This window comes from Saimiri boliviensis, chromosome 14 (genome assembly GCF_048565385.1).
Source record: "Saimiri boliviensis isolate mSaiBol1 chromosome 14, mSaiBol1.pri, whole genome shotgun sequence".
NCBI classification, from domain to species: domain Eukaryota; kingdom Metazoa; phylum Chordata; class Mammalia; order Primates; family Cebidae; genus Saimiri; species Saimiri boliviensis.
In genome coordinates this window covers 17415165-17440406 of record NC_133462.1, presented here as the reverse complement: position 1 = coordinate 17440406, position 25242 = coordinate 17415165, and the positions used below count along the sequence as shown (strand labels likewise).

The 25242-nt window shown below is 59.7% G+C and overlaps 1 protein-coding gene across 6 annotated transcripts in view; it reads left to right on the top strand.

Annotated features, from left to right (window-relative positions):
- PAK4 (p21 (RAC1) activated kinase 4) overlaps positions 1-24682 on the top strand; it is a 51653-nt gene extending 26971 nt beyond the window's left edge. The window contains exons 2-11 of one of the 6 annotated variants that reach the window (XR_012513836.1): positions 9468-9540; positions 10544-10769; positions 13903-14364; positions 14567-15007; positions 16114-16247; positions 16503-16629; positions 18077-18202; positions 19152-19286; positions 19881-23257; positions 23518-24682. Coding sequence is in view for 5 of the 6 variants with exons in the window: in XM_039466423.2 (XP_039322357.1) it covers positions 10566-10769; positions 13903-14364; positions 14567-15007; positions 16114-16247; positions 16503-16629; positions 18077-18202; positions 19152-19286; positions 19881-20036 (1785 nt within the window). In the remaining variant the exon portion in view is untranslated. Of the gene's footprint in view, positions 1-1207; positions 1545-8547; positions 8675-8727; positions 9330-9467; positions 9541-10543; positions 10770-13902; positions 14365-14566; positions 15008-16113; positions 16248-16502; positions 16630-18076; positions 18203-19151; positions 19287-19880 lie in introns of those variants that run through there. The other 5 variants (XM_010330963.3, XM_010330962.3, XM_039466424.2 and 2 more) reach the window with 5 other exon arrangements.
- Positions 24683-25242: the final 560 nt, after the last annotated feature.

Here is a 25242-nt window from a genome sequence, read left to right as displayed (position 1 = left end):
CCCACAGGTGTGCCTGGTGTGTGCCTGGAGCTCAGTAACGGTGTGAATGAATGAGAGGCAGGCAGGCTGCAGACAGCGACCGCCTGGGTGGCCGGGGCTGACGTGAGGAGGTGCAGGGCGGAGTGGGCAGGGCTAGGGCGGAGCCCGGGGGATACCTGACCCAGCCTGGGGTGGCAGGCAGGGCTTCCTGGAGAACCAGGTGCCTGAGGTGGGGCCCGACGGTGAGAAGGGCTGAACCAGGCGGCCCTCCAGGGGGCTGCGGGGAGCAGGCGGTGTTCACAGGAGAAACAGTTACACCTGCGAGCTCTGCCTCGGGCCAACCTTTGCACAAGAAGTGGGACTGGAAAGGGAGGGAGGGGTGTGGGCAGAGCGTCTTTTTCTCCTGTTCCAGAATGGGGGTTGTGATCACACCAGGCTCATACTCGGAGCAGCTGGTTAAGGGCACAGACGCTGGGACTGACACCCTGCTTGGGAATCCCCGCGCTGACTTCCCCAAGGAAGTCAAGTCACTGCATAGCTCCCGGCCTCAGCTTCCTCCTTGAGGAACGGGGCCTTGCTGAAGGACCTGTCCCCTTTAGGGCAGCGGTGAGGCGAGGCGCCTGAGCCCACACCTGTGGCAAGAGCAGGGCCTGGCCCAGAGTAGCCCCTGTTGCGTTGAGCTGCCTGTTTTCAGCAGGGTTAGTTTCATCCCGGTGAGACGGCGCCAGCATGGAGTTCCACCGCCCGGCTTCCCTCCCTCCTTTTCGGGCCATCCACACCTCCCAGCCCCATTCTCCCACCTCCGGATGGTGATGCAGGGGCTTCACCGTGGTCTCCCCTGACCTCGCCCCTTCCCCGGTCATGCTGAGTCTCAGATTCCTCCTCATGGGTGACGGACAGAGTGGCCCCTTTCCTCTAGCCCATGCTGGGCATTTGCTGGAATCCCAGCTGGTCGGTGTGGAGGAAAAGTCGGCTCCAGCTTTCCAGTTCTGCCTCCGCGTCAGAGCCCACCCGCCCACCCCTCTAGTGGCCCTGTCACTCCCCAGCTGTCCCCAGGCACACACCCCAGTTCCTTGCTTCGAATCTGGCTGCCCCGTAGCTGCCTGGCCGGCCTCGCAGGTACTCAGCCTTGCTGTGTACTCACACTGCCTCTGGCTCCTGGCACCTAGCCGGGCCTGGGGGGGGTGAGGCGGGGTGTGCCCGTTGGTGGGAGACCGACCCTGCTGAAGCACAGGCTGTCTTGGGGTCCCCGCCCAGCCCTGCTCTCTGTCCTGGCAGCTGTGGGCCACGTGGCCCAGGCCCACCCACCCGGGGCCCCAGGCTCAGCCCCGCCTCCCTCCCGCCCTCCGTGGGTGGAAGCCACAGCCACAGCCGAGGCTCAACTCCTGGCCGCGTCACCGCTGCCCCGGAGGCTGGAGCACAGAACCCAGCCAGTCCTCAGTGAGTGCCTACGTCGAGGGCCTGCGGAGCCCTGGATCTACTCTCCTCTCCCAGCTGGAAGCCTGTCTGTCCACAGGCCCGCCCCGTTGAGGGTGGCCCAGGAAATGGGAAAGAGCGTGGTGGAGGTGAGCTGGCCAGGCCTCAGGAGGGAGGGGAGAGGGAGGACCAGACTGGCTACAGGGGAACGAGGGTCCACTGCCTGGCCACTGGAGCCAGCCTGAGCACGTGTGAAGGCCGTACCTTTCTTGGGGCTGGGGCTGGGTCACCGAGTGTCCACGTGTGTGACAGCAGGTGCCTGTCTGCTGGGGACTTCCAGGTGTCTGAGCGTAGGTCCCTGAGCCTCTCTGTGGGAGCACGTTCCTGGGGTCTGGCTTGCATGGGGGGCAGTTTCCGTGAGGCTAGGCCTCACTCAGTCGCTCTGGGTGACCCTGGAAGTACCTGGGTGTGCCTGTGTCCATGGAGGTCTCCTTGCGCCATATCTTCGTTCAGCCGCACTTTCTGCCATACCTTACCTTACCTTGTGCTGGGCAAGGCTGGGGACAGGGTGGCTAAGATGGGCCCGGGCCCTACCCTCCTGGGTCACCTAGTCCATGGGAAAGGCAGACCTATCATCAGACAGTAACAGCCCATCAGGTTCCCCACTCCCAGCCCTGGAGAAGTAAGACTAGCACATTTGCTCTGCAAAGGGGACCATGCCCAGCATCCTCTGTAGTTTGTTTCTTCATTCATTCATTCATTCATCATTCAGCAGCAAGAATGGCAATAATAACAGCAGCAAGGCTGCAGTGAGGCCCCACTGGGCACCAGTCACTGTTGTAAATATTTTACGTGTGTTATCTTACTCGCTTGTTCAACATTCCCAGGAGGTAGGGACTATCACTACCCCCTGTTTGCAGATGAGGACACCAAGGCCCAGAGAGGTTGAGTTACTTGTCCAGGGGCACACAGCTTGGAGTAGTAGAGCCAGTGCCTAGGACTGTGCAGTTGGCTCTTAACCACCAATTGACTGCTGAGCCCCTGTACTGGGCAAGGCCTGGGCTGAGGACAAAGCAGTGGCCAGAAGAGGCAAGCCCTGTCCTCATGGGGCTGCCCGTCCATCGCAGGAGATGTTTTAATCAAGGACCGTATGGACAGATGTAAAATGATAACTGTGGCAGATGCTGTCGAGGAGAAGGCTTTGGACTTGCAGGGGTTTTTTGGTATTTTTTTTTTTTTTTTTTTTTTTTAACAAGGAGCCTTGCTCTGTCGCCCAGGCTGGAGTGCAGTGGTGCGATCTTGGCTCACTGCAGCCTCTGTCTCCCAGGTTCAAGTGGTTCTCCTGCCTCAGCCTCCTGAGGAGCTGAGACTACTGGCGCATGCTACCACGCAGAGCTAATTTTTGTACATTTAGTAGAGATGGGGTTTCGACATGTTGGCCAGGCTGGTCTGGAACTCCTGACATCAGGTGACCCACCTGCCTAGGCCTCCCAGAGTGCTGGGATTACAGGTGTGAGCCACCACGCCCAGCCATGAACATGCAGTTTGAAGGAAGAGGAAGGGATAATAAAGTGAAGGATGGCTGGGCATGGTGGCTCACACCTGTAATCCCAGCACTCTGGGAGGCCAAAGCGGGTGGATCATGAGGTCAGGAGCTCAAGACCAGCCTGGCCAACATGGTGAAACCCTGCCTCTACTAAAGCTACAAAAATTATCTGGGCCTGGTGGCAGGTGCCTGTAAACTCAGCCACTCGGGAGGCTGAGGCAGGAGAATTGCCTGAACCCAGGCGGCGGAGGTTGCGGTGAGCCGAGATCACAGCACTGCACTCCAGCCTGGGCAAGAGTGAGACTCTAAAGAAAAAAAAAGGCAAAGGTAGCAGGTGGCGGGTGGGTGGCAGCACTTCAGGACCCAGGCCAAGGGCACAGTCCGTGCAGAGCCTGTCAGCCTGGTGGCAGGGATGGCACTCTACCCAGAGGAACGAAGGAGAGCAGAGCTGCTCCCTCCACTGAGGCTCCACTTCTGCTTCTGCTTCCAAAGGCCAGGGTGCTCCCGGGATCTGTCCCTTTATGAGCCTACCAGTTGTGGGGACTCCTGGATTTCCAGAGGCACCCCCCATGTGATTTGACTCTCGCCAAGACACACTGCCACTTCCTGCGATTCCCAGCCTAGGCCATGTGGCTGGGTGGGCCCCTGCCGTGGGGAGGGCCTGGGCACTCACAGCAGGGGGACCTTTTGTGGTGTTGGGACACACACACTGTTATTTCGAAACAGCCAGATTCAGTCTCCGAAGACCCACTTTCCCCCCAGGCGTCAAGCCAGGCAGCGAGTGAACGGCTTGTGTCTGCCTTGGCCGCATCCCCCTGCCCTGCGCCTCCTGAGGGACCAGGCTCATTACTTTAGTCATGGCATCACTCATCTGTTCCACAGATACGTCCCGAGCACCTACTATGTGCCAGCCACTGCTCTAGATGCCAGCAAGAACTAGACAGAGGTCCATGCCCTCTGGGCGCTGACATTCCGCTGGGGGCAGTTGGAATTGGGGACCGCGAGTCATTAGGTGTATGATGGCAGGGGGTGGTAAGTGCCACCGAGACATAAAAAGCAGGGCAGAGATTTTGCTAAGGGATCAGGACAGCCTCTCAGAGGAGGTTTTATTTGCACTAAGACCTGAATAGCAAGAAAGGCTGAGCAGCGGAGTTCTGGCAGCGGGAAGAAGACGTGCAAAGGCCCGGAGGCTGGAACAGCTGTGATGTGTCCAAGACACACATGGAGGAGGCCAGCGCTGGAGGAAGCGAGGGGAGGAGAATAGGTTTTCAAGGTTGGCGGGGCCCTCCCAGTCAGGGCCGTGTTGAATCACAGTGTTTCAGCCAAAGCAGGAAGCCGTGTAGAATTGTGTGTGTGCGCATTTGTTTAACATTTCTTGGCCAGGCGAGGTGGCTCACGCCTGTAACCCCGTCACTTGGGAGGCTGAGGCGGGCGGATCACAAGGTCAAGACCAGCCTGGCCAACATGGTGAAATCTCATCTTTACTAAAAATACAAAAATTAGCTGGGCGTGGTGACACGTGCCTGTAATCCCAGCTGCTCGAGAGGCTGAGCCAGGAGAGTCGCATGAACCGGGGAGGCAGAGGTTGCAGTGAGCCAAGCTCTGTTTTGATCGCTGCGTTCTTTTCCATCTCAGCATTTCTCACCTGACTTAGTAGATACTGTGTGATTTATCTCACACATTGACTGCCCCCTTCCTTCTAGAATGTGAGTGCTGCAAGGACAGGGATGTTTCTGACTGTTGGGTGCACTGCTAAGGGCCCCAGGCCCAGCAGAGAGTCAGTCCCTGGTAGATATTGACACATGCATGGGTCGATGCATGGGTGTGTGTGATGGGGTCACTTGTGGGTGGAGTAGATGTTTGCTAAGGAGGACCCTGAGGATGTGTCAGTCCCAAAGCCTGAGGACTCCTTGGAGGAACGAGGCTCAGTGCGGGAAGCCGGAAGAGAGATGTGGAGAGAGGAGAGCCAGGGGTTGTACAAGATGGGGGCAAGAGCTGAGCCACGGTTTGAGGCCGGACTGGCGTGGGGGATTTGGGACATCAAGGAGCCTGCTGTGCCGGGACGGGAGGCCAGACTCCCAGCGCCTCCACCATCAGAGCACATCCGCAGAAGGTAGAGGGTAAACTGAGGCAGGGGGTAGGTGAAGATTGTGGCAGAGTGGTGGGTGGGGACCAATGTCGGAAGCCTGAGTGCAGGCTGGAGACAGCGCTCTGGGTTCCCTTCCTGATTTGGGTTTCATTTTAGTGATGATGAAAAGCTGCCTCTAGGCCTGGCCACCTCCCCTGCTCTGCCCTGGGCCCCTGCATTCCAGCTAAGCCAGCCCTCTCCCTTCCGGGGGCTGCAGCTTTGATCAGAGCCTGGAGGTGGCGGGGCAGGAGGTGAGGGGTTCTGCGCACACATCTGCTGACACCGACAGCTTGTCACACAGTGGATCTTGCTTTGCCATTTGGGCCAATTACCTTGTGAGGGAGAATGGGGGCAGTGGTACCCTCTTCCTCCCGTAAAAGATGAGAGGACGCAGAGGGGACTGGAAAATCTGAAGTGTCTGCTAGACTGGGTCGACGCTTCCTGTCCCAGATGTTAAACAATTCAAAAGAGTTTTTTTAAATGTGAAATAAACATTTTAGAGTAGGATACAAAATGTGCCTGCATTTTGGGGATTAAATACTGTACTTTACAGGCATCCAGGCCCCGGCCGGGGTAGAAGGCAGCATCTTGCTGCTGCTCTAGGGTTCCTGCCCCCAGGTTTAAGCTGCTTATCTGAAAGGTTCCCGGGTGCTGCCAGGCCTCTGAGCAGGGGTGTAGTGCAGCGGGCAGGGACTACCATCTCAATAAGTCCCTACCTTGGGCTCCCCTGGACTATAAGGGGGCAAGACAGAGGACAGTCTCTGTCTTGTGGAGCTGACACATTCTAGGGGGAGAGGCAGATGCTAAAGAATTACACACACGGGCAGGGCGCAGTGGCTCATGCCTGTAATCCCAGCACTTTGGGAGGCCGAGGCGGGTGGATCACGAGGTCAAGAGATCGAGACCATCCTGGTCAACATGGTGAAACCCTGTCTCTACTAAAAATACGAAGTTAGCCGGGCATGGTGGCACATGCCTATAGTCTGCACTGCTTGGGAGGCTGAGGCAGGAGAATCACTTGAACCCAGGAGGCGGAGGTTGCAGTGAGCTGAGATTGCGCCATTACACTCAACAATAGGAGCTGAACTCTGTCTCAAAAAAATAATTTTATGCACGCGCACACACACACACACACACACTGCATATACGTGGTAAGAGCCCTGAGGGAAGATAAAGCAGAGACAGGCGAGAGGGCGACAGTACAGGAGCAGAGCCTGCGAGCACAGGCGGGCCTGGGAAGTCAGAGAAGGAGAGAGCCGCCTGCGGACCAGTGAGAGAGAGTCCAGGGGGGCACTCACCCATGCGGAGGCCCTGAGGTGGACCCATGCCTCGGATCTGAGGAACAGCAGGGGGCCCGCATGGCTGGGGCAGAGAGAGTGCAGGGGTGCCTGGGAGGAGAGGAGGACAGCCTGGTGATGGGTGTGTCCTGTGGGAGCTCTCAGGCCACGAGGAGGCATTGTGGGGGTCAAGAAAGGGTTTCAGGCTGTGGACTCCAGAGTGGGCAGGACTGGCTTCCGGGCCCAACTCTGCTTGGTGAACTTCCTGAGATACTTTACCTCTGTGAGCCTGCATTTCCACATCTGCAAAACGGGGCTCAGAATGGCCACTCCACCGAGGTTGAGGGCGCCGGTGAGCTCAGTGTCAGCGTCTGCTCTGGGCCATGGGTCCCTTGTGGTAGCAGCAATGGTGGTAGGGGTACCAAGTCGAGCCTCAGGCCACATTTGGTGGCAGGGATTGGTTTTAAGCATCTTTCCTGCTGCAAAGGCCTGTGGGAAAGCGTGGTGAACAGCCATGGGGGAGGTGGAGCCCAGGAGCCCACGTGATGCTCCTTCCCACCACCTGTGGGGGTCCAGGATGGGTCAGACAGGAGGGAGGGACCCTCACTCAGCAGAGACTAGGCCAGGAGAGGAAAGGCAAGGTCTGGGGGTAGACAGAAAGAATGAGGAGGGAGAGGGGGAGCCAGGACCAGCCTTGGGAGGATAATAATAATAATCAATAGTAATAAGCAAAACCAGGAGCATCACCGCAGCCTCAATAATAATAGTAATAGACAAAACCAGCAGCGTCACCCCAGCCCTTCAGGGCAGCAGGACAGGCAGGTGAGAGCTCAGCCTTCAGTGCCTTCCACACACAACCATCCATGTTCAAATCCTCGCTGCTTCTCACTGTCTGGGTGCGCTGGACAAGGGCCTTCCCCTCTCTGGGCCTCAGTTTCCCCACTTGTGAATTGGGATGAGGATGCTTGTGAGGATGGAACAGGATGAGACGCACAACAGGTCCAGGACCCGCGCATCTCTGCAGACAGGCCTGGAGTCTGGTGTCCACCCTGTCACTCTAGCTGGGTCACCTCGGTTAATGAGGCCCCTCTCTGTGCCTTGTTTTCTGTGTCTGTAATCCGGGGCTCATAATGGCCCCTCCCTGCCGAGTCAGATGTGGGACTCCGGGTAAAGTGCCGGAAGAGGGCTGGTATACAGTAGGTGCTCAGTAAGTGCTGGCTGCTATTGTAATGGTGCCCACACTTCCTGAGCATTTGCTGTGTGTGCTTTGCCTTGGCTCTGATCCCAGCTGCAGTCTCTGGCCCAGGCCTTTCTTGCCCTGTGTTCTCCCTAATTCCTTAAAAATCTCCAGGAAGCAGCTACTGTTATCACCATCTTTGAACAGAGGAGGAAGCTGAGGCACAGCGTGGCTGAGTTGCTCACGAAGGGCCACGCATTGAGGTCTCGGATTGGGTTAGATCCCCATTTCACAGACACAGAAAGTGAGGTCACACAGGGCAGGTTGTAGCAGCCCTGCTGAGGTTTGGAGCCCTGGGCGGCTGACTGCCAAGCTTGGAGCTGGTCTGGAAGCCCAGCCCCTACCCCTCCCTCCCTGCCACCTGGGCAGTCCCAGGCTTTCTGCTAGGCTCTTCTCCCTTCCCCCAGGCCCAGCACTGCCTCTGCCGGCCCCCATGACGTCAGGAGTGGATGGTGGGAAGAGAGCGCCTGCTGGGGGAGCCGGCAGCGCTTGGAGCTGCCCAGGAGGGGCCGGGGTGGGGTCCCTGCCTGGTCACTATAAACATGGTCAGTTCCTCTGTTTGTCCTGCCCTCTGTGCAGTGCCCAGAGGGAAGGGGTGGCCCCGGGCAAATATCCGGAGGCGTGCCCCTTGCCCCCTTCCCTTGGTAGTTTATGGGTGGGAGGGCAGGAGCCCAGGCTTCGGAGGACATCCCCAGCCCCTATGCTGCTAGCTGGGTCAGCCGCCCACCCTCCAGGCTGCTCCCACCAGTCCCAGGATCCCGTCATCCCAGACCTCAGGATCTGCCCCGCTCCGCTCTCCGCCCTCTGGGCTTATCGCGGGGTCACGTGGCTGATCCTGTTCCTGTGGCTGTGGGAACTGCCTAGTGCCCCAAAGTGGGGAGGGAGCGGGATGGGCGGGGCCACGAGTTCACGATGAAGAGGCAGGGGCTGGGCATGGGGCCAGAGTGGGTGGAGGGACCTCTGGGAGGACAGAGAGGCCGGAGGACATGGGACACAGATCTGGAGTGTCAGCAGGCAGAGTGGGGAGATGGGGATGGTCAGTCGGGGTGTGCAGATGACCCTAGGAGCTGGGCCTGGAAAGCTGTGAGAGAGTAGGTCAGGGCCACCAAGGGGGGGTGGGCAAGGCTAGAAGGCTGTGAGGGAGGGGTGGGCAGCACCCAGGGCGCTGGCTTTGGGCTCAGAGAAGGGGCTGGGCAGAGACAAAGGAGCCCCTCCCCCCTGCCTGCCCGCCATCCCAGGCCCCAGGGCACGCAGGGAAACTGGGCCATCCCCAGGGCCCCTGGCCAGGCCTGGCTCTGACCACCCGCTGGCCTCCTGGGACCAGTTGAGACAGGTTGGCTGCCGGCTCCCCACCCGCCTCCCACGGGGCTCCCGCTGCCAAACCGGTTCCCCTGGCTGGCTCCCATCGATGGTCCTATGTCTGGGCCAGGGCCTCACCTTCCCGAGCTGCTCCCAGGAAAGCAGCCTGAGCTGGGAGGAGGAGCAGGTGTGGAGGGCCCACCTGGATCTGCACGTCCTCCGTGCTCTCACTAGGGCCATAGGACTCGCTGGGCTGGGCGCCATGCCCGGTGCAGGGGAGCCAGCTGGGAGCAAGACAGAACTCTACCTGCGTGTGCCTTCGTCCACTGATCTCCGCTCTTCCTCTCGTCCAGGAAGCCCCCCTGCTGCCCACCTGACATCCCTCCAGGGTCCCATGCTCCCACCACTCAGCCCTGACCACTCTGGGCTGCTGTTGCTTGGGGACAGGTCTGTGCCCCACGTGAACGTCCCATGCGGTCAAAGGCTGTCTGGGTCCCTACGGTGGCCACAGAGGAGGCCCGTTGCTGAGTGATGCCTGAATGAATGAACGAATGAGTGAACAGATGCATTCTTCTCATTTCACAGATGAGTAACCCGACGCCCCCAGAGGAGAGGTCACCTGCCTGAGGGCACTTCTGTCCCACCAGCATCAGACCAGGTATGTGTGACTCCAGGGCCCAGGCCTGGAACAGCTGGGATGGGGCCTTCCAGGAGAGCACGACCCGGGCCCCTCCTCCCACAGGCACTGTGGGGACCGCCCCAGCCACCACAGTGGCCCCCACAGACAGACCCCCTGCATATATGCCCAGCCTTGCCCCGAGCTCTGTGCTCCCAGTCACTCACTACCCCTCACAGCAGCCCTGTGGGGGTTCATCCACGGCACAGAGAGGTGGTCACTTGCCCAAGGTCACGGCAGCATGTGGTGGGGAGCGGAACTCTGGCCGCCTGGCTCCCCTTCCCGTCTTTCTCCTGGCTCTCTGTGGGACGTCGCCACCAGCATGTCTCCCCTCAGCCCCTTTGTGGTTTTTGGGGGTTTTTTTGTTTTGAGACGGAGTCTCACTCTGTCACCCAGGCTGGAGTGTGCAGTGGCTTGATCTCAGCTCACTGCAACCTCCGCCTCCCGGGTTCAAGCTATTCCCCTGCCGCAGCCTCTCAAATAGCCGGGATTACAGGTGCGTGCCACCATGCCCCGCTGATTTTTATATGTTTAGTAGAGACGGGGTTTCACCATGCTGGCCAGGCTGGTCTCGAACTTGGGGTGGTCAGGAAAGGAGTCCTTGCTGCTCTGAGAACTAAAGGAGGGGAGGGGCAGCCCCGTGTGGACACTGGGAAGTGAGCTCCAGGCAGAGGGGCCAGCCCCTGCAAAGGCCCTGAGGTCTTCAGGGATGAGAACAGAGAGGCGATGGGGCCTTGTGGGCCCATAAGAGACAGGCAGGAAGGTTCCGAGCAGAGGGACATGGCCCCTCGGGTGCTCACAGGTGCCCTCTGGCTGCGTGTGCTGTGCAGATGGGGTAGGGGGTGAGCAGGGAGACCGGAAGGAGGCTGCTGCCTCTTGTGGGTCCTGGTGGAAGACGAGGATGGAAGGGACAGGGCAGGGGCAGCGGAGGAAGATGCGGGCAGGCTCACTGCTGCCACTCAGCCGCCGTGATTCCCTCGCTCAGGCTGCACTGAGACCCTGGCACCATGTTTGGGAAGAGGAAGAAGCGGGTAGAGATCTCCGCGCCATCCAACTTCGAGCACCGCGTGCACACGGGCTTCGACCAGCACGAGCAGAAGTTCACCGGGCTGCCCCGCCAGTGGCAGAGCCTGATCGAGGAGTCGGCTCGCCGGCCCAAGCCCCTCATCGACCCTGCCTGCATCACCTCCATCCAGCCCGGGGCCCCCAAGGTACACGGCACCCCCGACCACCTCCCCCACCCCCAGAGTGGCCTGGCCCTCACCCCACACTTGACCCTGTGACCAACACCTTCTCACTGACATGGAAACAGACCCACCCCCGACTTCCACCCTGATCCTGGGTCCAAGGCTGGCCTTTCACCCACCCTCCACCCACTGGCTCCAAGTTCTGAGAACGCCATGCCACCCCAACCTAAGGCTTCCATGACCCATCTGACAGCCCCACACCAGCCTCCAACCTGAGCCTCATGCCCTGGGCGCTATGCTTCTGTCCCTGGACCACACACCCGTCCCACCCTTGAGCCTTTCCAGAGCTCCTGGCGGTGGGGGACGGACCCATTCCCAGAGTGTGACAGCCCCCAGTGATCAGGGCTTGGATGGGGGAGCCCAGAGGAGGCACCTGACCCAGACCAAGGGTCCAGGCAAGCTTCTGGGAGGAGGGGACACCGCGGCCGAGGAGGAGGAGGGATGGCGGCAGATGCAGGGAAGCCGGCCTTTTGTGGAGGAAATCACCCCTGGGGAACACTGCAGGCTTTTAGGTTTGGGGTTTTTTTTTTCCTGCCATCTAGAGCAAAACGGCAAGGTTGGGATTTGAACCAACGTCTGTTTCCAAGCCCCATGCTCTTAACCCCTCTCCTGCCTCCGTGTGAAATAGTAAGAGTTGCAGAGCCGGTGTCTGGGTATGGCCTGGCATGAGGCTGGCCTGGCGGGAGCCTGTGCTGGGCCTCAGAAAGCCAGCCTCGGAGCCTGGACTCTCCCGTGGTCAGTGGGGGCCGGGAAGGGCCGCAGGCCAGGGGGAGCTCACCAGGTTTCTTTCCAGCGGGTGGAGATGGGTGTGCCTGGACTCACCCCTCCCGGTGCCCAGTCCAGCCTGGCAGGGAGGAGCGCCAAGACCCGCAAGTTGGCCATAGTCACAAGTGCAGCCTCAGTGTGGCGGCCCACAGAAGGGTCCGTGTGGCCCACGCAGGGCGTGTTTGAATGCCTTGACTTCTTTGCCACCACTTAAAAAGTGACAGACTTCACTTCCAAAGCTGTTGGCTTCTGGTGACAGACCAGCTGGAGCCGAGTGGCAGCTGCCTCCGCAGGTGTGGCCCTGGCTTTTGTGGGCCACAGGCCGCACCCGACCCCTTCTGCTCCACGCCCCACCTGGCTCTGTGGCCACTGGCATGTGTCTCCAAAAACCCAGCCCCTGCCTGGCCCGCCAGATGTGAGGCCTGGCTGTGATTGTCCCACCAGGAAGTAGGGCACCTGAATTCACACACACGGCCTCGTGGCCAGCACTGACCTGGGGCCCCGTGGGCGCTTGTGTACATTGCCCTTGGCCAGGCCACAGGTCTCCCAGGGCCCTCTCCACCCCCTGGTTTTTGTTTTGTTTTGTTTGAGACAGAGTTCCGCTCTGTCTCCCAGGCTGGAGTGCCGTGACACTGCGATCTCAGCTCACTGCAACCTTCGCCTCCTGGGTTCAAGTGATTCTCCTGCCTCAGCCTTTGGAGTAGCTCCCAAGGGATTACAGGCGCCTACCATCATGCCCGGCTAATTTTTGTATTTTTAGTAGAGATGGGGTTTCACCATGTTGGCCAGGCTGGTCTCAAACTTCTGACCTCAGGTGATCCTCCCGCCTCGGCCTCCCAAAGTGTTGGGATTATAGGCGCCCACCACCAGGCCCAGCTAATGTTTGTATTTTCAGTGGAGACTGTTTCACCATGTTGGCCAGGATGGTCTTGAACTCCTGACCTCAGGTGATCCTCTCACCTCAGCCCCCTCCAGGTGTTGGGATTATAGGGGTGAGCCATCGTACCCGGCCTCAACCCCCTGTTCTAACAGCAGTCTGGCCTTGTGTTTCCTGGGGCCCCTGGGTGAGGCCCGGCTTCAGGCAGACAGCCATGGCCAGGAGAGACGGGGCAGCAGCAGGCCACGGGTTTTGTGGGGTCAGTGTTTGCTGCACATTAGAGGCAGGCCTCCAGCTGCAGATGCATGGCAGCCCCGGGCAGGGTCCCTGGCAGCCAGGCCTGTGTCCTCAGCTTACTGTGGCCCTGCACAGCCACCTCATCAATGCGTGGTTTAGCAAAAGTCCACTGAGCCCTGCTGTGCGCCAGATGCTGGTCTAGGTGCTGAGATACAGCGAGACCCAAAGCAGACAGGAAAACACAATCCCTGCCCCCAGGAGAGTACACCGGGCAGAGTTGGGAGCAGATAGATGCCTGCGTGCCCCATGGCGGCTGCTGTCAGGCATTCTGGGTGGAATGCAGGCAGAGCAGGGGCTGGCATTTTAGATGATGGGCGGCCAGCAGGAGCTTGAGCAAAGACCTGAAAGAGTAGAGAGAGGGAGCCACAGGGACCCGGGTAGCTGATGTTCCAGGCATCAGCTTGGAATGATCAAGGGGTTAGGGTTAGGGTTAGAGTTAGGTTAGGAGCAGCCAGCACAGAGGCCCTGGAGTAGGGCAGGAGGGGGCGGAGCATCGAGGACACCCGTGTGCCTGGAAATGGAGCAGGGGGCAGAGGGGCCCTGTGCAACACAACTCAGACCATGGTGCGGGGGGATGGGGGGACTCGGGACGCCCTGCCTGGTTCCCACATGCGTTTCTATTTGGCACCCGGCTCCTGGAACACCCTTGCCCTCTACTTTGGGACCAGGCCTTTGTGACTCTCCCTGTCCCCCACCCCTTGTCCTTCATGGGAACAGAGAGTGTTTTGGGGCTCACGAATGCTGGCGCCCACAAGGGAGGAAGTGCCAGCCCAGGCCTGGCCCCAGCATCCTGTAATTTGTAGCCCTCGGCCTGATTATGGGGTGGGTCAGCTTCTGCCCTCCCTCCCCTCCAGCCCACAGGGCAGGACTGTGCCGCCCATCTGGGGAACAGGAGAAAAACAAGGGGTGCCCCTCCGGGGTCCCACCCAGCCCAGGGAGGCCGCACCCTGGCAGGGGCCATCACTGCTCTGACCCTGCAGCTGCGTCCCGGCGGGGGAGGGGCCACCGCCCATGCCATCGTCACTGCACGGCATCTCCTCATTGCGTCTCTGTCTTGTCTCTGTGTGTGTCGTGCCGTCCTGTCCCTGCGTGTTGGATGCCCGTCCTGTGTGCCCCACTCCTTGCCGGGCCCCCACCCACCATTGCCCGGGACCCCAGACCATTGTGCGGGGCAGCAAAGGTGCCAAGGATGGGGCCCTCACGCTGCTGCTGGGCGAGTTTGAGAACATGTCGGTGACACGCTCCAACTCCCTGCGGAGAGACAGCCCGCCGCCGCCGCCCGCCCGTGCCTGCCAGGAAAATGGGATACCGGAGGAGCCGGCCGCCACAGCCAGAGCGGTCCCGGGGAAGGCAGGGAGTCGAGGCCGGATCGCCGGTCACAGCGAGGCGGGTGGCGGCAGTGGTGACAGGCGACGGGCGGGGCCAGAGAAGAGGCCCAAGTCTTCCAGGGAGGGCTCAGGGGGCCCCCAGGAGTCCTCCCGGGACAAACGCCCCCTCTCTGGGCCTGACGTCGGCACCCCACAGCCTGCTGGTCTGGCCAGTGGGGCGAAACTGGCAGCTGGCCGGCCCTTTAACACCTACCCGAGGGCTGACACCGACCACCCATCCCGGGGTGCCCAGGTAACCCATCCCCCACCCCAGGGCTCCTGAGGTCCCCTGCCTGTTGCTCCCCTGTCCCCACCTTCCAGTCCCGCCCCACCCACCGTGCATCTCATCCTGACCACCCATGTGTCTGTCCCATTGCTGGGCCTCTCCCCTGCTTAGGGAGCAGAGCTGGCCCCAGACACCCTTCACTGACAGTTACCTCTCTCTTCTGTTTCAGGGGGAGCCTCACGACGTGGCCCCTAACGGGCCATCAGCGGGTGGCCTGGCCGTCCCCCAGTCCTCCTCTTCCTCCCGGCCTCCCGCCCGAGCCCGAGGCGCCCCCAGCCCTGGAGTGCTGGGCCCCCACGCCTCGGAGCCCCAGCTGGCCCCTCCAGCCCGCGCCCCTGCCGCCCCCACCGCCCCTGCTGTTCCCGGGCCCCCCGGCCCCCGCTCGCCACAGCGGGAGCCACAGCGCGTATCCCACGAGCAGTTCCGGGCTGCCCTGCAGCTGGTGGTGGACCCGGGTGACCCCCGATCCTACCTGGACAACTTCATCAAGATTGGCGAGGGCTCCACCGGCATCGTGTGCATCGCCACCGTGCGCAGCTCGGGCAAGTTGGTGGCCGTCAAGAAGATGGACCTGCGCAAGCAGCAGAGGCGCGAGCTGCTCTTCAACGAGGTGCGGGAGCTGCTGCCAGCCTCCTCGTCCTCGCTCCCTGCTGTCCTCGCTCCCGCCCTGCCCTCCCTCCTCTCCCTGCCGTCCTCCCGCCCTGCCCTCCCTCCTCTCCCTGCCGTCCTCCCGCCCTGCCCTCCCTCCTCTCCCTGCCGTCCTCCCGCCCTGCCCTCCCTCCTCTCCCTGGCCTCCCTCCTCTCCCTGCCGTCCTCTGTGCTGGGCCAGGCTCCCCTCCTCCCCTCACTCCTCCCCACCCCCAGGCCATCTCCTCCGCCCCAGGTAGGTCCCTACCTCTGTCCTCACAGCGTCCTCACCCACGTCTCTGTCCCTGAGCCCCAGACCCAGGGTTCCTTGGCCCACTGACCCCCAATTCAGTGTCTTCCAGGCCGCTTGCACCCACTGAGGCCCACCTGGGCACCAGGGTACAGTGTCCTCCAGACCTACCCGCCCTGGGTTCCCCGTGCCCTGCCCCAGCCTATCAGCCTCGGGCCGGCCGCTCCTCACCCGGTCTGCACAGCCCATCGTCTCCCACTCCAGGCCCCGCCCCGGCCTCCACTCGGGTGTCCCCTCAGCACAGCCCACACAGCCACCAAGGGGAAGTTTCTCACGTTCAGGCCTACCCCATCCCCATCCCACCGTACCCTGGCAGTGCCCTGCAGCACCCTGACAAGAGGAAGCCTGGGCCCCTTTGCCGGGTGTATGAGGCCCCTCTCGACCCACCATGCATCACAGCACCCGGCTGCACCAGGAGCTCCCCACCCGAGTTCCTCATCCACCCCCACGTGCACGTCTCTTCTCTCTTCCTTGCCCGATACCAGCGTATCCAGGGTCTCAGCACTGAGCTCGAATGCTCTTCCCACCTTCCCCCAGCACCAGCCCACGACTGACCTGGATGGGCGTGGTCCCAGGGGGGAGCGCACCCCAGAGGGGAGGCGTGGGCTTTAGGCTACCTCTGAGGCCCACGTGGCTGTGGCAGTAGTAGGGGAGGGCAGTCCAGGTGGCCCCATGAGCACAAGCTCGATGTAGGGGACCCGGGGGCGGCGGTAGCTGGGTCTGAGGCGGGCCTGGGCAGCCCTCCCGCCCCCTCCACCGCTGACCCGGCCCCTGCACAGGTGGTGATCATGCGGAACTATGAGCATGAGAACGTGGTGGAGATGTACAACAGCTACCTGGTGGGGGACGAGCTCTGGGTGGTCATGGAGTTCCTGGAAGGAGGCGCCCTCACCGACATTGTCACCCACACCAGGTACTGCTGGGGCCTCAGACTCCTCCTGTGACAGGACCAGCTCCCCTCCAGACTGCTTGGGGTGGGGCCACATCTCCAAACCAGCCGTGCTGCGTGCCCCTCGGCCCCCGGGCATGGGGTCGTGTCTTCCATTTCTCCAGCTAGAGTATGGTCAAGCCCCACTCCGGTCTCGGGTTCCTCCCAGCCCAAGGCAGGGCTTCATACCCCTCAGCGCCTGGGGGGCTGTCCACCCGCCTGCTCACCTCCCACCCGCAGGATGAATGAGGAGCAGATCGCAGCCGTGTGCCTGGCAGTGCTGCAGGCCCTGTCGGTGCTCCACGCCCAGGGCGTCATCCACCGGGACATCAAGAGCGACTCGATCCTGCTGACCCATGACGGCAGGGTGAGGGAACAGGCGGCGGGCTGCGGGGGTCGGGGTTCTCATGGTGGTGCTTCCCTTCCTCTCCCCATCTCCTTTGAGGGTAGGTGGGCTCAACCCCCTAGGCCTGTGTCTTGAGGAGCCGAGACGTCATCTGTCCCTCATGCAGCCCAGAGTCGGGCTCCAGCTCGGTGGGGGCTCTGTGCAGGGGGAGGGCACAGGCCGGTGGGGGCTCTGCCGTCAGCACAGGGTGCTGGGCCCAGGGGCAGGGATCTGGGCAGGCAGCGTAGCCCCCGCAGCAGGCTTTTCCCTCCACTGAAAAGCCGCTGCCTGCCCAGCGCCCAGGTTGGGCCGTGAACCCAGCCCTGTCTGCCATACTTTGGACTGAGGTTCTGAACTCCAGGCTGTGGCACTTATAATGCAGGGTGGACCTGACTTTCTGTAGGAAACGGCCCTTGACTTCAATCAAATTCTTGCAAAAGTGGATGACTCCATCCCTTCCCCCAAGGAAAATAAAGCCCCACCAGTCAGGCTAGGCAGAGGCAGAGAGAGCTCTGTTTCAGTGACAGTCTATGGAAATCTCAGGATGTCTGCAGATGTGTTTTGGGGGCGACATCTGTAGGCCACCTGAGATTGTCCTCCCATGGTTGTGGGGGTGTTCTCTGGAGACAAGAAGACCCATAGAGATCCTCGGAATTTGGAAAGTGGGCCAGGTGCAGTGGTTCACACCTGTAATCCCAGCACTTTGGGAGGCCGAGGTGGGAGGATCACAAGGTCAGGAGTTCGAGACCACCCTGACCAACATAGGGAAACCCTGTCTCTACTAAAAATGCAAAAAATTAGCTGGGTGTGGTGGCAGTCGCCTGTAAGCCCAGCTACTCGATAATCCCAGCTACTTGGGAGGCTGAGGCAGAACTGCTTGAACCTGGAAGGTGGAGGCTACAGTGAGCCAAGATTTTGACATTACACTCCAGCCTGGGCAACAGAACAAGACTCCCATCTCAAAAAAAAAAAAAAAAAAATCATAAAGGGGCCCACAGTTCCTAAGAAGGTGTCGGGGGCCTGGTTGTTGTAGAGGCAGGCTGTGGCCCCTCACAGCCCCAGAACAGGGCTACCTTCCTCTCCAACCCAACTCAAGATGCTCCAGGGCAGCAGGGCCCCAGGGCACAGGCTTTCAGGGCCACCCTTTCCCAGCCCCTCCTGGCCTTTGCTGTCTGCAGTACTCAGGCCACTGCCCCCAAGAGCCCCAGAGGCTGTCAGGGAGGGAGATGGGGGGGATCCTGTGGGAGGTGACTCCGAGGGCCCCCCCACCAGAAGGTGGTAGAGCTCCCCAGTGGTCTGGCTCTGGAGCCCAGCTCTGACCTCTGGGCCACACATCGTGTCTGAAGCTGAGGGATTACACAGGTGGACGCCCCTGCTCACCCTTCCACTGTGCCAGCTCTGCTGACCCCACTGCCTCTGCCCTGCCCAGGTGAAGCTGTCAGACTTCGGGTTCTGCGCCCAGGTGAGCAAGGAAGTGCCCCGGAGGAAGTCGCTGGTCGGCACGCCCTACTGGATGGCCCCAGAGCTCATCTCCCGCCTTCCCTACGGGCCAGAGGTGAGCCCCGGCGTGGCTAGGTTGCCCAGTTGTCGGCAGCTCTCGTCCAGCTGCAGTGCTGGCGGAGGCGGGGCTCAGCCTGGGGAATGGTTTTGGGGAATGGCTCTGGACGAGGAGGTACTGCAGGCATGGGTATGTTCATTCATTCATTTATTCATTCTTTTCTTTTTTTCTTTTTGAAATGGAGTCTGGCTCTGTTGCCCAGGCTGGAGTGCAGTGGCGTAATCTCGGCTCACTGCAACCTCTGCCTCCCTGGGTTCAAGTGATTCTCCTGCCTCAGCCTCCTGAGTAGCTGGGATTACAGGTGCTTGCCACCATGCCTGGCTAATTTTTGTATTTTTAGTAGAGACGGGGTTTCACCATGTTGTCCAAGCTGGTCTCCAACTCCTGACCTCAGGTGATCTTCCTGCCTTGGCCTTCCAAAGTGCTGAGATTACAGCCATGAGCCACTGCTCCCAACCTTGGCTCTGATTTCTGAGTGATGTCTTCACGCAGGCCGCTTTCCCTTTGTGGGAGCAGAGCCCACTCCAGCAGCTCTGGGAAATGTCTCCCGCCTATGGGCTCCCCTCTTTCTCTGGGTATTTTGGGTAAAGCCCAAAGTTTGGCTCTGATTGGCTTAGCCTGGGTCATGTGCCTGTTTCTGAACTAATCACTGTGTCTCAACTATGGTGATGAGGACACCTGGGTCCTGAACCCACCACTGGATGCTACCTGGGCTGAGGACAGGAGGGGACCTGGGGGCAGTTGGCAGAAAGCAGAGGGATGGGTGCTGGGTGGGCAGCTTTCTTCAGGGCTCCCGGAGGATTAGCACGTGGACTGCTGGCTGGGTGCCCAAGAGGGAGTGCTGAGCCAAGGACTCCAGGTGGCAGAGGCAGAGACGGCGCTGGGGCCTCCCCAGGACCCACCATCCCCCTGCAGCTCAGCCCTGCTGTTCCTTCCCCCGCCCCAGGTGGATATCTGGTCGCTGGGGATAATGGTGATCGAGATGGTGGACGGAGAGCCCCCCTACTTCAACGAGCCACCCCTCAAAGCCATGAAGATGATTCGGGACAACCTGCCACCCCGACTGAAGAACCTACACAAGGTGGGCCCCGCTCTGGCCGGGAAACCGAGTACCAGCCGGCAGGTCACCGGGCGGAGCGCGGGGTGCAGATGGGCTGGGGATGGCAGTGGCGCCTGGGTTGGCACTGTGTGCTGGGCCCCCACCCCGAGCCGTGTGTGTCTGTGCAGACCCCCTCTGTAGGGCCTGGGCGACAGAGGCAGCAGAGCCACAAGCCCCCTGCACCCTGACCGTTGCCTTGGCCCTGCCCGGCCCTAGAGAGATCTGCACATTTAGGGGTGGAGGGCAGGGCTGGGACCTTCCTGGCAGAGGACTCACCGGCAGGGAGAAGGGCACCTCTGGGGCGCAGTTGCCTCCAGCTCCTTGTGAAGCCATGGAAATAGGGAGTACCTGAGCCCCTGGGGATTTGTCACTTCCTCTGGGGCCACACAGCACCATCCCAGGCGCCATCACTGTCCCTGTCCTGTCTACACCCCAAGCTCTGGACACCCGTGACCTCTGCCCCGTCCCTGCACAGGACATGCTGCCAGCTGACCTGACGGAGGAGAAAACTGTGGCCCCACAGCAAACGAGCACTGGGTACCTTTGCCACTGACCCTCCCTCCCTTCTTCCCACAGGTGTCGCCTTCCCTGAAGGGCTTCCTGGACCGCCTGCTGGTGCGGGACCCCACCCAGCGGGCCACGGCTGCCGAGCTGCTGAAGCACCCATTCCTGGCCAAGGCGGGACCGCCCGCCAGCATCGTGCCCCTCATGCGCCAGAACCGCACCAGATGAGGCCCAGCGCCCCACCCCTCGACCAAAGAGCCCCCCGGGTCACCCCCACCCCACCGAGGCCAATAGGGGGCCAGCCCTTCCACTCCTCCCAGCCCAGGAGACGGTCCGTGTGGCACCACCCTCCTTGTTGGGGGTAGATGGGACCCTACTACTGAACTCCGGTTTTGATCTCGTGACTTTTAGAAAAACACAGGGACTCATGGGAGCAAGTGAGGCTCCCAGGCCCTCCCCCCTGTTCTGTCTCCAAGAAGGACAGTGGCCTCCCATCACTGGAAATCTGCAGTGGGGGTCGCTGGGGGTGGAGAGAACACTAAGCAGTGAGCGTGTGTGTGCGAGTGTGTGCACGCGTGCGAGTGTGCATGAGCGTGTGTGCCGAGGTCCGGCCACCCTGTCCTCCAGCCTGCAAGGGGGTGTCTGGCGCCTTGCCTGACACCCAGCCCCCTCTCCCCCTGAGCCATTGTGGGGGTCGATCATGAATGTCCGAAGAGTGGCCTTTTCCCGTAGCCCTGCACCCCCTTTCTGTGGCTGGACGGGGAGACGGGTCAGCGCCCCCCACCCTCTCCCAGCCTCTGCAGCAAATGACTACTGCACCTGGCCAGCCTCCTCTTTTCTAGAAGTCTATTTATATTGTCATTTTATAACACTTTAGCCCCTGTCCCCACGGGGGGACAGATGGTCCCTGTCCTGCGGGGTGGCACGGGCAGAACCACTGCCTGAAGAACCAGGTTCCTGCCCAGCCAGCGCAGCCCCGGCCCGCCCACCCCTGCCTCAAGTTAGTTTTACAATTAAAACTTTGTCTTGTTTTGTGTGTGTGTGTGGGTGGGTGGTGTGTGTGGAGGGGCAACTTGTCTGCCTGTCTTGGGTGGGAATTCACAGAGATAGGGTCTGGATCTGGAAGAGCAAACCATGATTCCAGCCAAGGCAGGGCAAGGGTAGGGTGGGGAGTGGGGAGTTCCGGTAGAAGCAGCCTGCAAGCCCCCTATCCACCCACCACTCCCCAGAATAGAGCAGGATTGTCCCACCCCTGGAAGCAGCCAGTTTGCCACAGTCCATGTGCAAACTGGTCCCAGTTGGCCAAATCTGCGATTTCCTGGAACTTTTTTCTTTTTGAGATGGAGTCTTGCTCTGTTGCCCAGGCTGGAGTGCAGTGGTGTGATCTCAGCTTACTGCAAACTCCACCTCCCAGGTTCAAGCGATTCTTCTGCCTCAGCCTCCTGAGTAGCTGAGACTACAGGCGCACGCCACCATGCTCAGCTAATTGTATTTTTAGTAGAGACATGGAGTTTCACCATGTTGGCCAGGATGGTCTCGACCTCCCTACCTCGTGATCCACCCACCTTGGCCTCCCAAAGTGCTGGGATTACAGGTGTGAGCCACCACGCCTGGCCTCCTGGAACCTTCTAAAGGCTGTTTGTCTTGAGCACATTTGGTGCGTAAGAGCTAACCCGAGTCTAAATTTAAGGCCATTTGGCACATTGGTCAGTGGGCCGATGGGCTTTGGGGGGATTAACTGAAGCTGGCTGGACTGGAGCTGCTGGCTTCGGAGAGACCCCCGTGAAGTGTATCCCTCCACACAGGAGCCCTGGGCTGAGCCCATGCTGCGGGGATCAGACTGGCATGGAGGTAGCCATGCCACCACGGCTGCTGCTACTTTCTGGCACTTCACACCAGAATGCTGGGCTTCACCTCTTGCATCCTCCCCAGCACCCAGGCAGGCAGTGGGGCACGGGAAGAGCAGGAGTGAGCCTCCATCCCCTTGGCACCAGAGACCTCAGCCTGGTCCTGTTAGGAAGTGAGTAGCCAGGGCAGAGATTCCAGGTTAGTCCACGCCTCCGGCCCTCCACTGCCAGGGCCCCGCCCTGCACAGGTCCTGACCCAAGAATCAGGGCACTGTATGCGGCAGGGCCTATGCCAAGTGCAGACACAGCCTACGTGGATTATCAGAGAGGGAATCCAGCGGTGCCGGCAGCTGTGCTCTGTGCAGTGTGTTGGAGGCCTAGGTGAGGTGGACGCCTTTCTGGAAAAAAAAAAAATGCTAACATTGGCAGAAGAAGAAATAGAAAACAAGACCAAAATAGCTGTGCCTCCTCACTGCACACACACTCCAGAATAAATAAAAAGCTTCAGGCTTGAATGCACTTCCAGTGAGATTGACCACACACTCTGAAGGAGCAGGTAATTCCTCCTGCCATGTACAAGTTGTTCCAGAAAAGGGGGAAAGAGGCGGTTCAGGAGGCCGCCGTGACCACAGTTCCAGACCCACATGAGGACGGTGAAGAACTGAGCTTGTTGGAAACGTTCCGTGCCACAAAGAAGAACGAGCACCGAGACGAAGGATCTTTCGGCAAAGCAGTTTTACTTTCTGCCCTGCAGGAAGGGTACCCTCCCTAGCCACCTTGCCGCTAGAGTACAGCCACCAAAGGAAAAGCAGACTTAGTCCCTTATGCGTTTGGGGTCGTCCTTACTGCTGGGTCTGATTCCATTGGCTGGAGCCAGACCTCACAATCTAAACAAAAACCCAGTTGGCTAACAAAACTGTTCTAAACAGTTAAGGGGCATAGGCTGGGAGCTGGGACATGCCTGTGAGCACATCCAGAACAGATATTTTTGTTAAGGTACAAGGACAGAGAATATACTGCGTGCCTGTAAGCATGGCGTGTTTAGCAGCTACATAGGATACAGTTTAACAAAGAGTTACTAGCAAATTTGTTCTTTAACAGGAAAGGAAACTTTGAAGAGGAACGTTTACTTCCACAGAGCGTCTCAAAACCGTGAGGCTCACAGCCCGGGTGCCTGGTGACCCCACGGGCACTGAGAACAGCTCTAGGAGCTGGCCACTATCCTGCTGAAGAAACCACGGGCTCAGAGATGGGACGTCACTTGCCCAGTCACATCTGTGACCCCACAGTGACTGCTGGTTCTGGTGCCTTCAGTCACTCACTGCAGGTTTGCTTCGTTTTGTTTTGTGTTTTTTAGAGAGAGACTAGATGTTACTGTGTTTCCCAGGCTGGTCTTGAACTCCTGGCCTCAAGCTATCCTCCTGCCTCAGCCCCACGAAGTGCTGGGATTACAGGCATGAGCCACCGTGCTTGGCCCACTCCCTGCAGTTTGAAGGCATGGCTCTGGGTGGCCGTGACATGAAAGCTGCCTGAGGCCCCGTTCCTCCGCCTGTGCCTCCTGCCACCGTTGCCAGTGCAAAAGGAGGTCCCGCTAGGAGACAGGTAAACAGACCCAGCTAGAGTTGTTTCAGCGACGGGGATTTAGCACAGGTGGTTGGATGATTACAAAGCTTTGCGAAGGCTGGAGGAGCCACATAGAGTCAGGTGCCCAGCGATCATTAAAGGCAGGAGATTGCTGCCATCTGCGTGGCTGGAGCAACAGAAGGGGCCAATGGCGTTCCCCAGATCCCAAAAGGCCACTCTCGCCGCCTGGCCAGAGCAGAATGGCCAATTCCAGCTTCCCGCCCTGTCCTCTCACCCAGGCGCCTCCTACTGCAGACCCTGCACCCACCGGCCTGGGAATCTACAGATCCGTGTTTCAGCATCCGCCCGGAGCAGAACAGGACATTGATTAGGACAGGGTGGCTCCAGAGGATTCGCTCTGCCCACATTTAATTGACCAGCCAAGGCACTGCACAGGAATGAATGACACTCGGCGGGATTTGCCCGCCCGGGGGCTGGAGGTGTGTTTATGGAGACCCAAAATAAACAATGCAACCAGGTCAGACGCAGGTTCTCACAGTGTGGTTCCCAGACCAGCAGCATCCCTGGGCACGAAAATAAGGCCCCGGGCACCACCCCAGCTGCATCAGACACTGGTGGGGCCTAGTGATCTGTATTTAAATGCCCTCCAGGGCGTGCTGGTGCCCACTCAGGTTTGGGAACCCTATGATCCACAACTTCTCTCCCATGTAAGAGGCCCACCTGTGTGGGATTCCGAGTCATCAGAACCACGGGCTCCTTCTATCTTTTTCCTTCCTCCTGGGACACCTGCCTCTCCCAGGTGGTATTAGAGGACTCCTTACGCCCAGAAGGGGGCACAGGGAGAGGAGGGCACTCCTCTTTAAGGACTGACCCAGAGGGTTCACCATTGCGTCACTGGCCAGAGCTTAGTCACGCTACCGCACCCAGAGGCAAAGAAGGTTGGGAAATGTAGTTTTTATTCTGGGCGGCTGTGTGTCTAACACAAATTCTATTACCATGCAGTCAGGATTCTCCACCCTTGCTGTTCATTAGATTTGCTGGGGTTCATCCTGGAAATTCTGATTTAGTGACAGAGAACCCAGAGGCAGACCCAGATGTGTACAGGAGCTTCATATACGATGAGATTTAATAATCATGCTGGGGGCCGGGGCGGCAGCTCACGCCTGCAATCCCAACACTTTGGGAGGCCAAGGCAGGCAGATCACTTGAGGCCAGGAGTTTGAGACAAGCCTGGGCAACAAAGCAAAACCCTGTCTCTACTAAAAATACAAAAATTAGCTGGGCATGGTGGTGGGCACCTGTAATACCAGCTACTTAGGAGGCTGAGGCATGAGAATCACTTGAACTCGGGAGGCGGAGGTTTCAGGGAGCCAAGATTAAATCACTGCACTCCAGTCTGGGCAACAGAGTGAAATTCTGTCTCAAAAAAAAAAAAAAAAAACAGGTGCAGTGGCTCCCAGCACTTTGGGAGGCTGAGGTGGGTGGATCACCTGAGGTCACGAGTTCCATACCAGCCTTGCCAACATGGTGGAACCTGGTCTCTACTAAAAATACAAAAATTAGCCAGACTTGGTAGCAGGTGCCTGTAATCCCAGCTCCTTGGGAGGCTGAGCCAGGAGAATTGCTTGAACCCGGGAAGTGGAGGTTGCAGTGAGCCAAGATCATGCCATTGTACTCCAGCCCGGGCAACGAGCAAAACTGTCTCAAAAAACAAAAAACAACATTCATCAAAGTCCGGCTGTGTTCAAGGTCTTTGCTAAGCTCCTAGTTTTGCCCCATTTAATCCCTGTAGTGGTTACCACCCCCCTGAAAAAAAAGATATGTTTCCCTCTCCAAAAAAAACATAGATCCTCCTGCCCCACCCCTGCCAACAACAAAAAAAAAAGATAGGTCCACGGAGAATCTATGAGTGTAGCCTTATTTGGAAAAAGGGTCTCTGCAGATGTGTCCTGAGTTACAAGTCTGGAAATGAGGTCACCCTGGTGTATCCAGGTGGGTCCTAA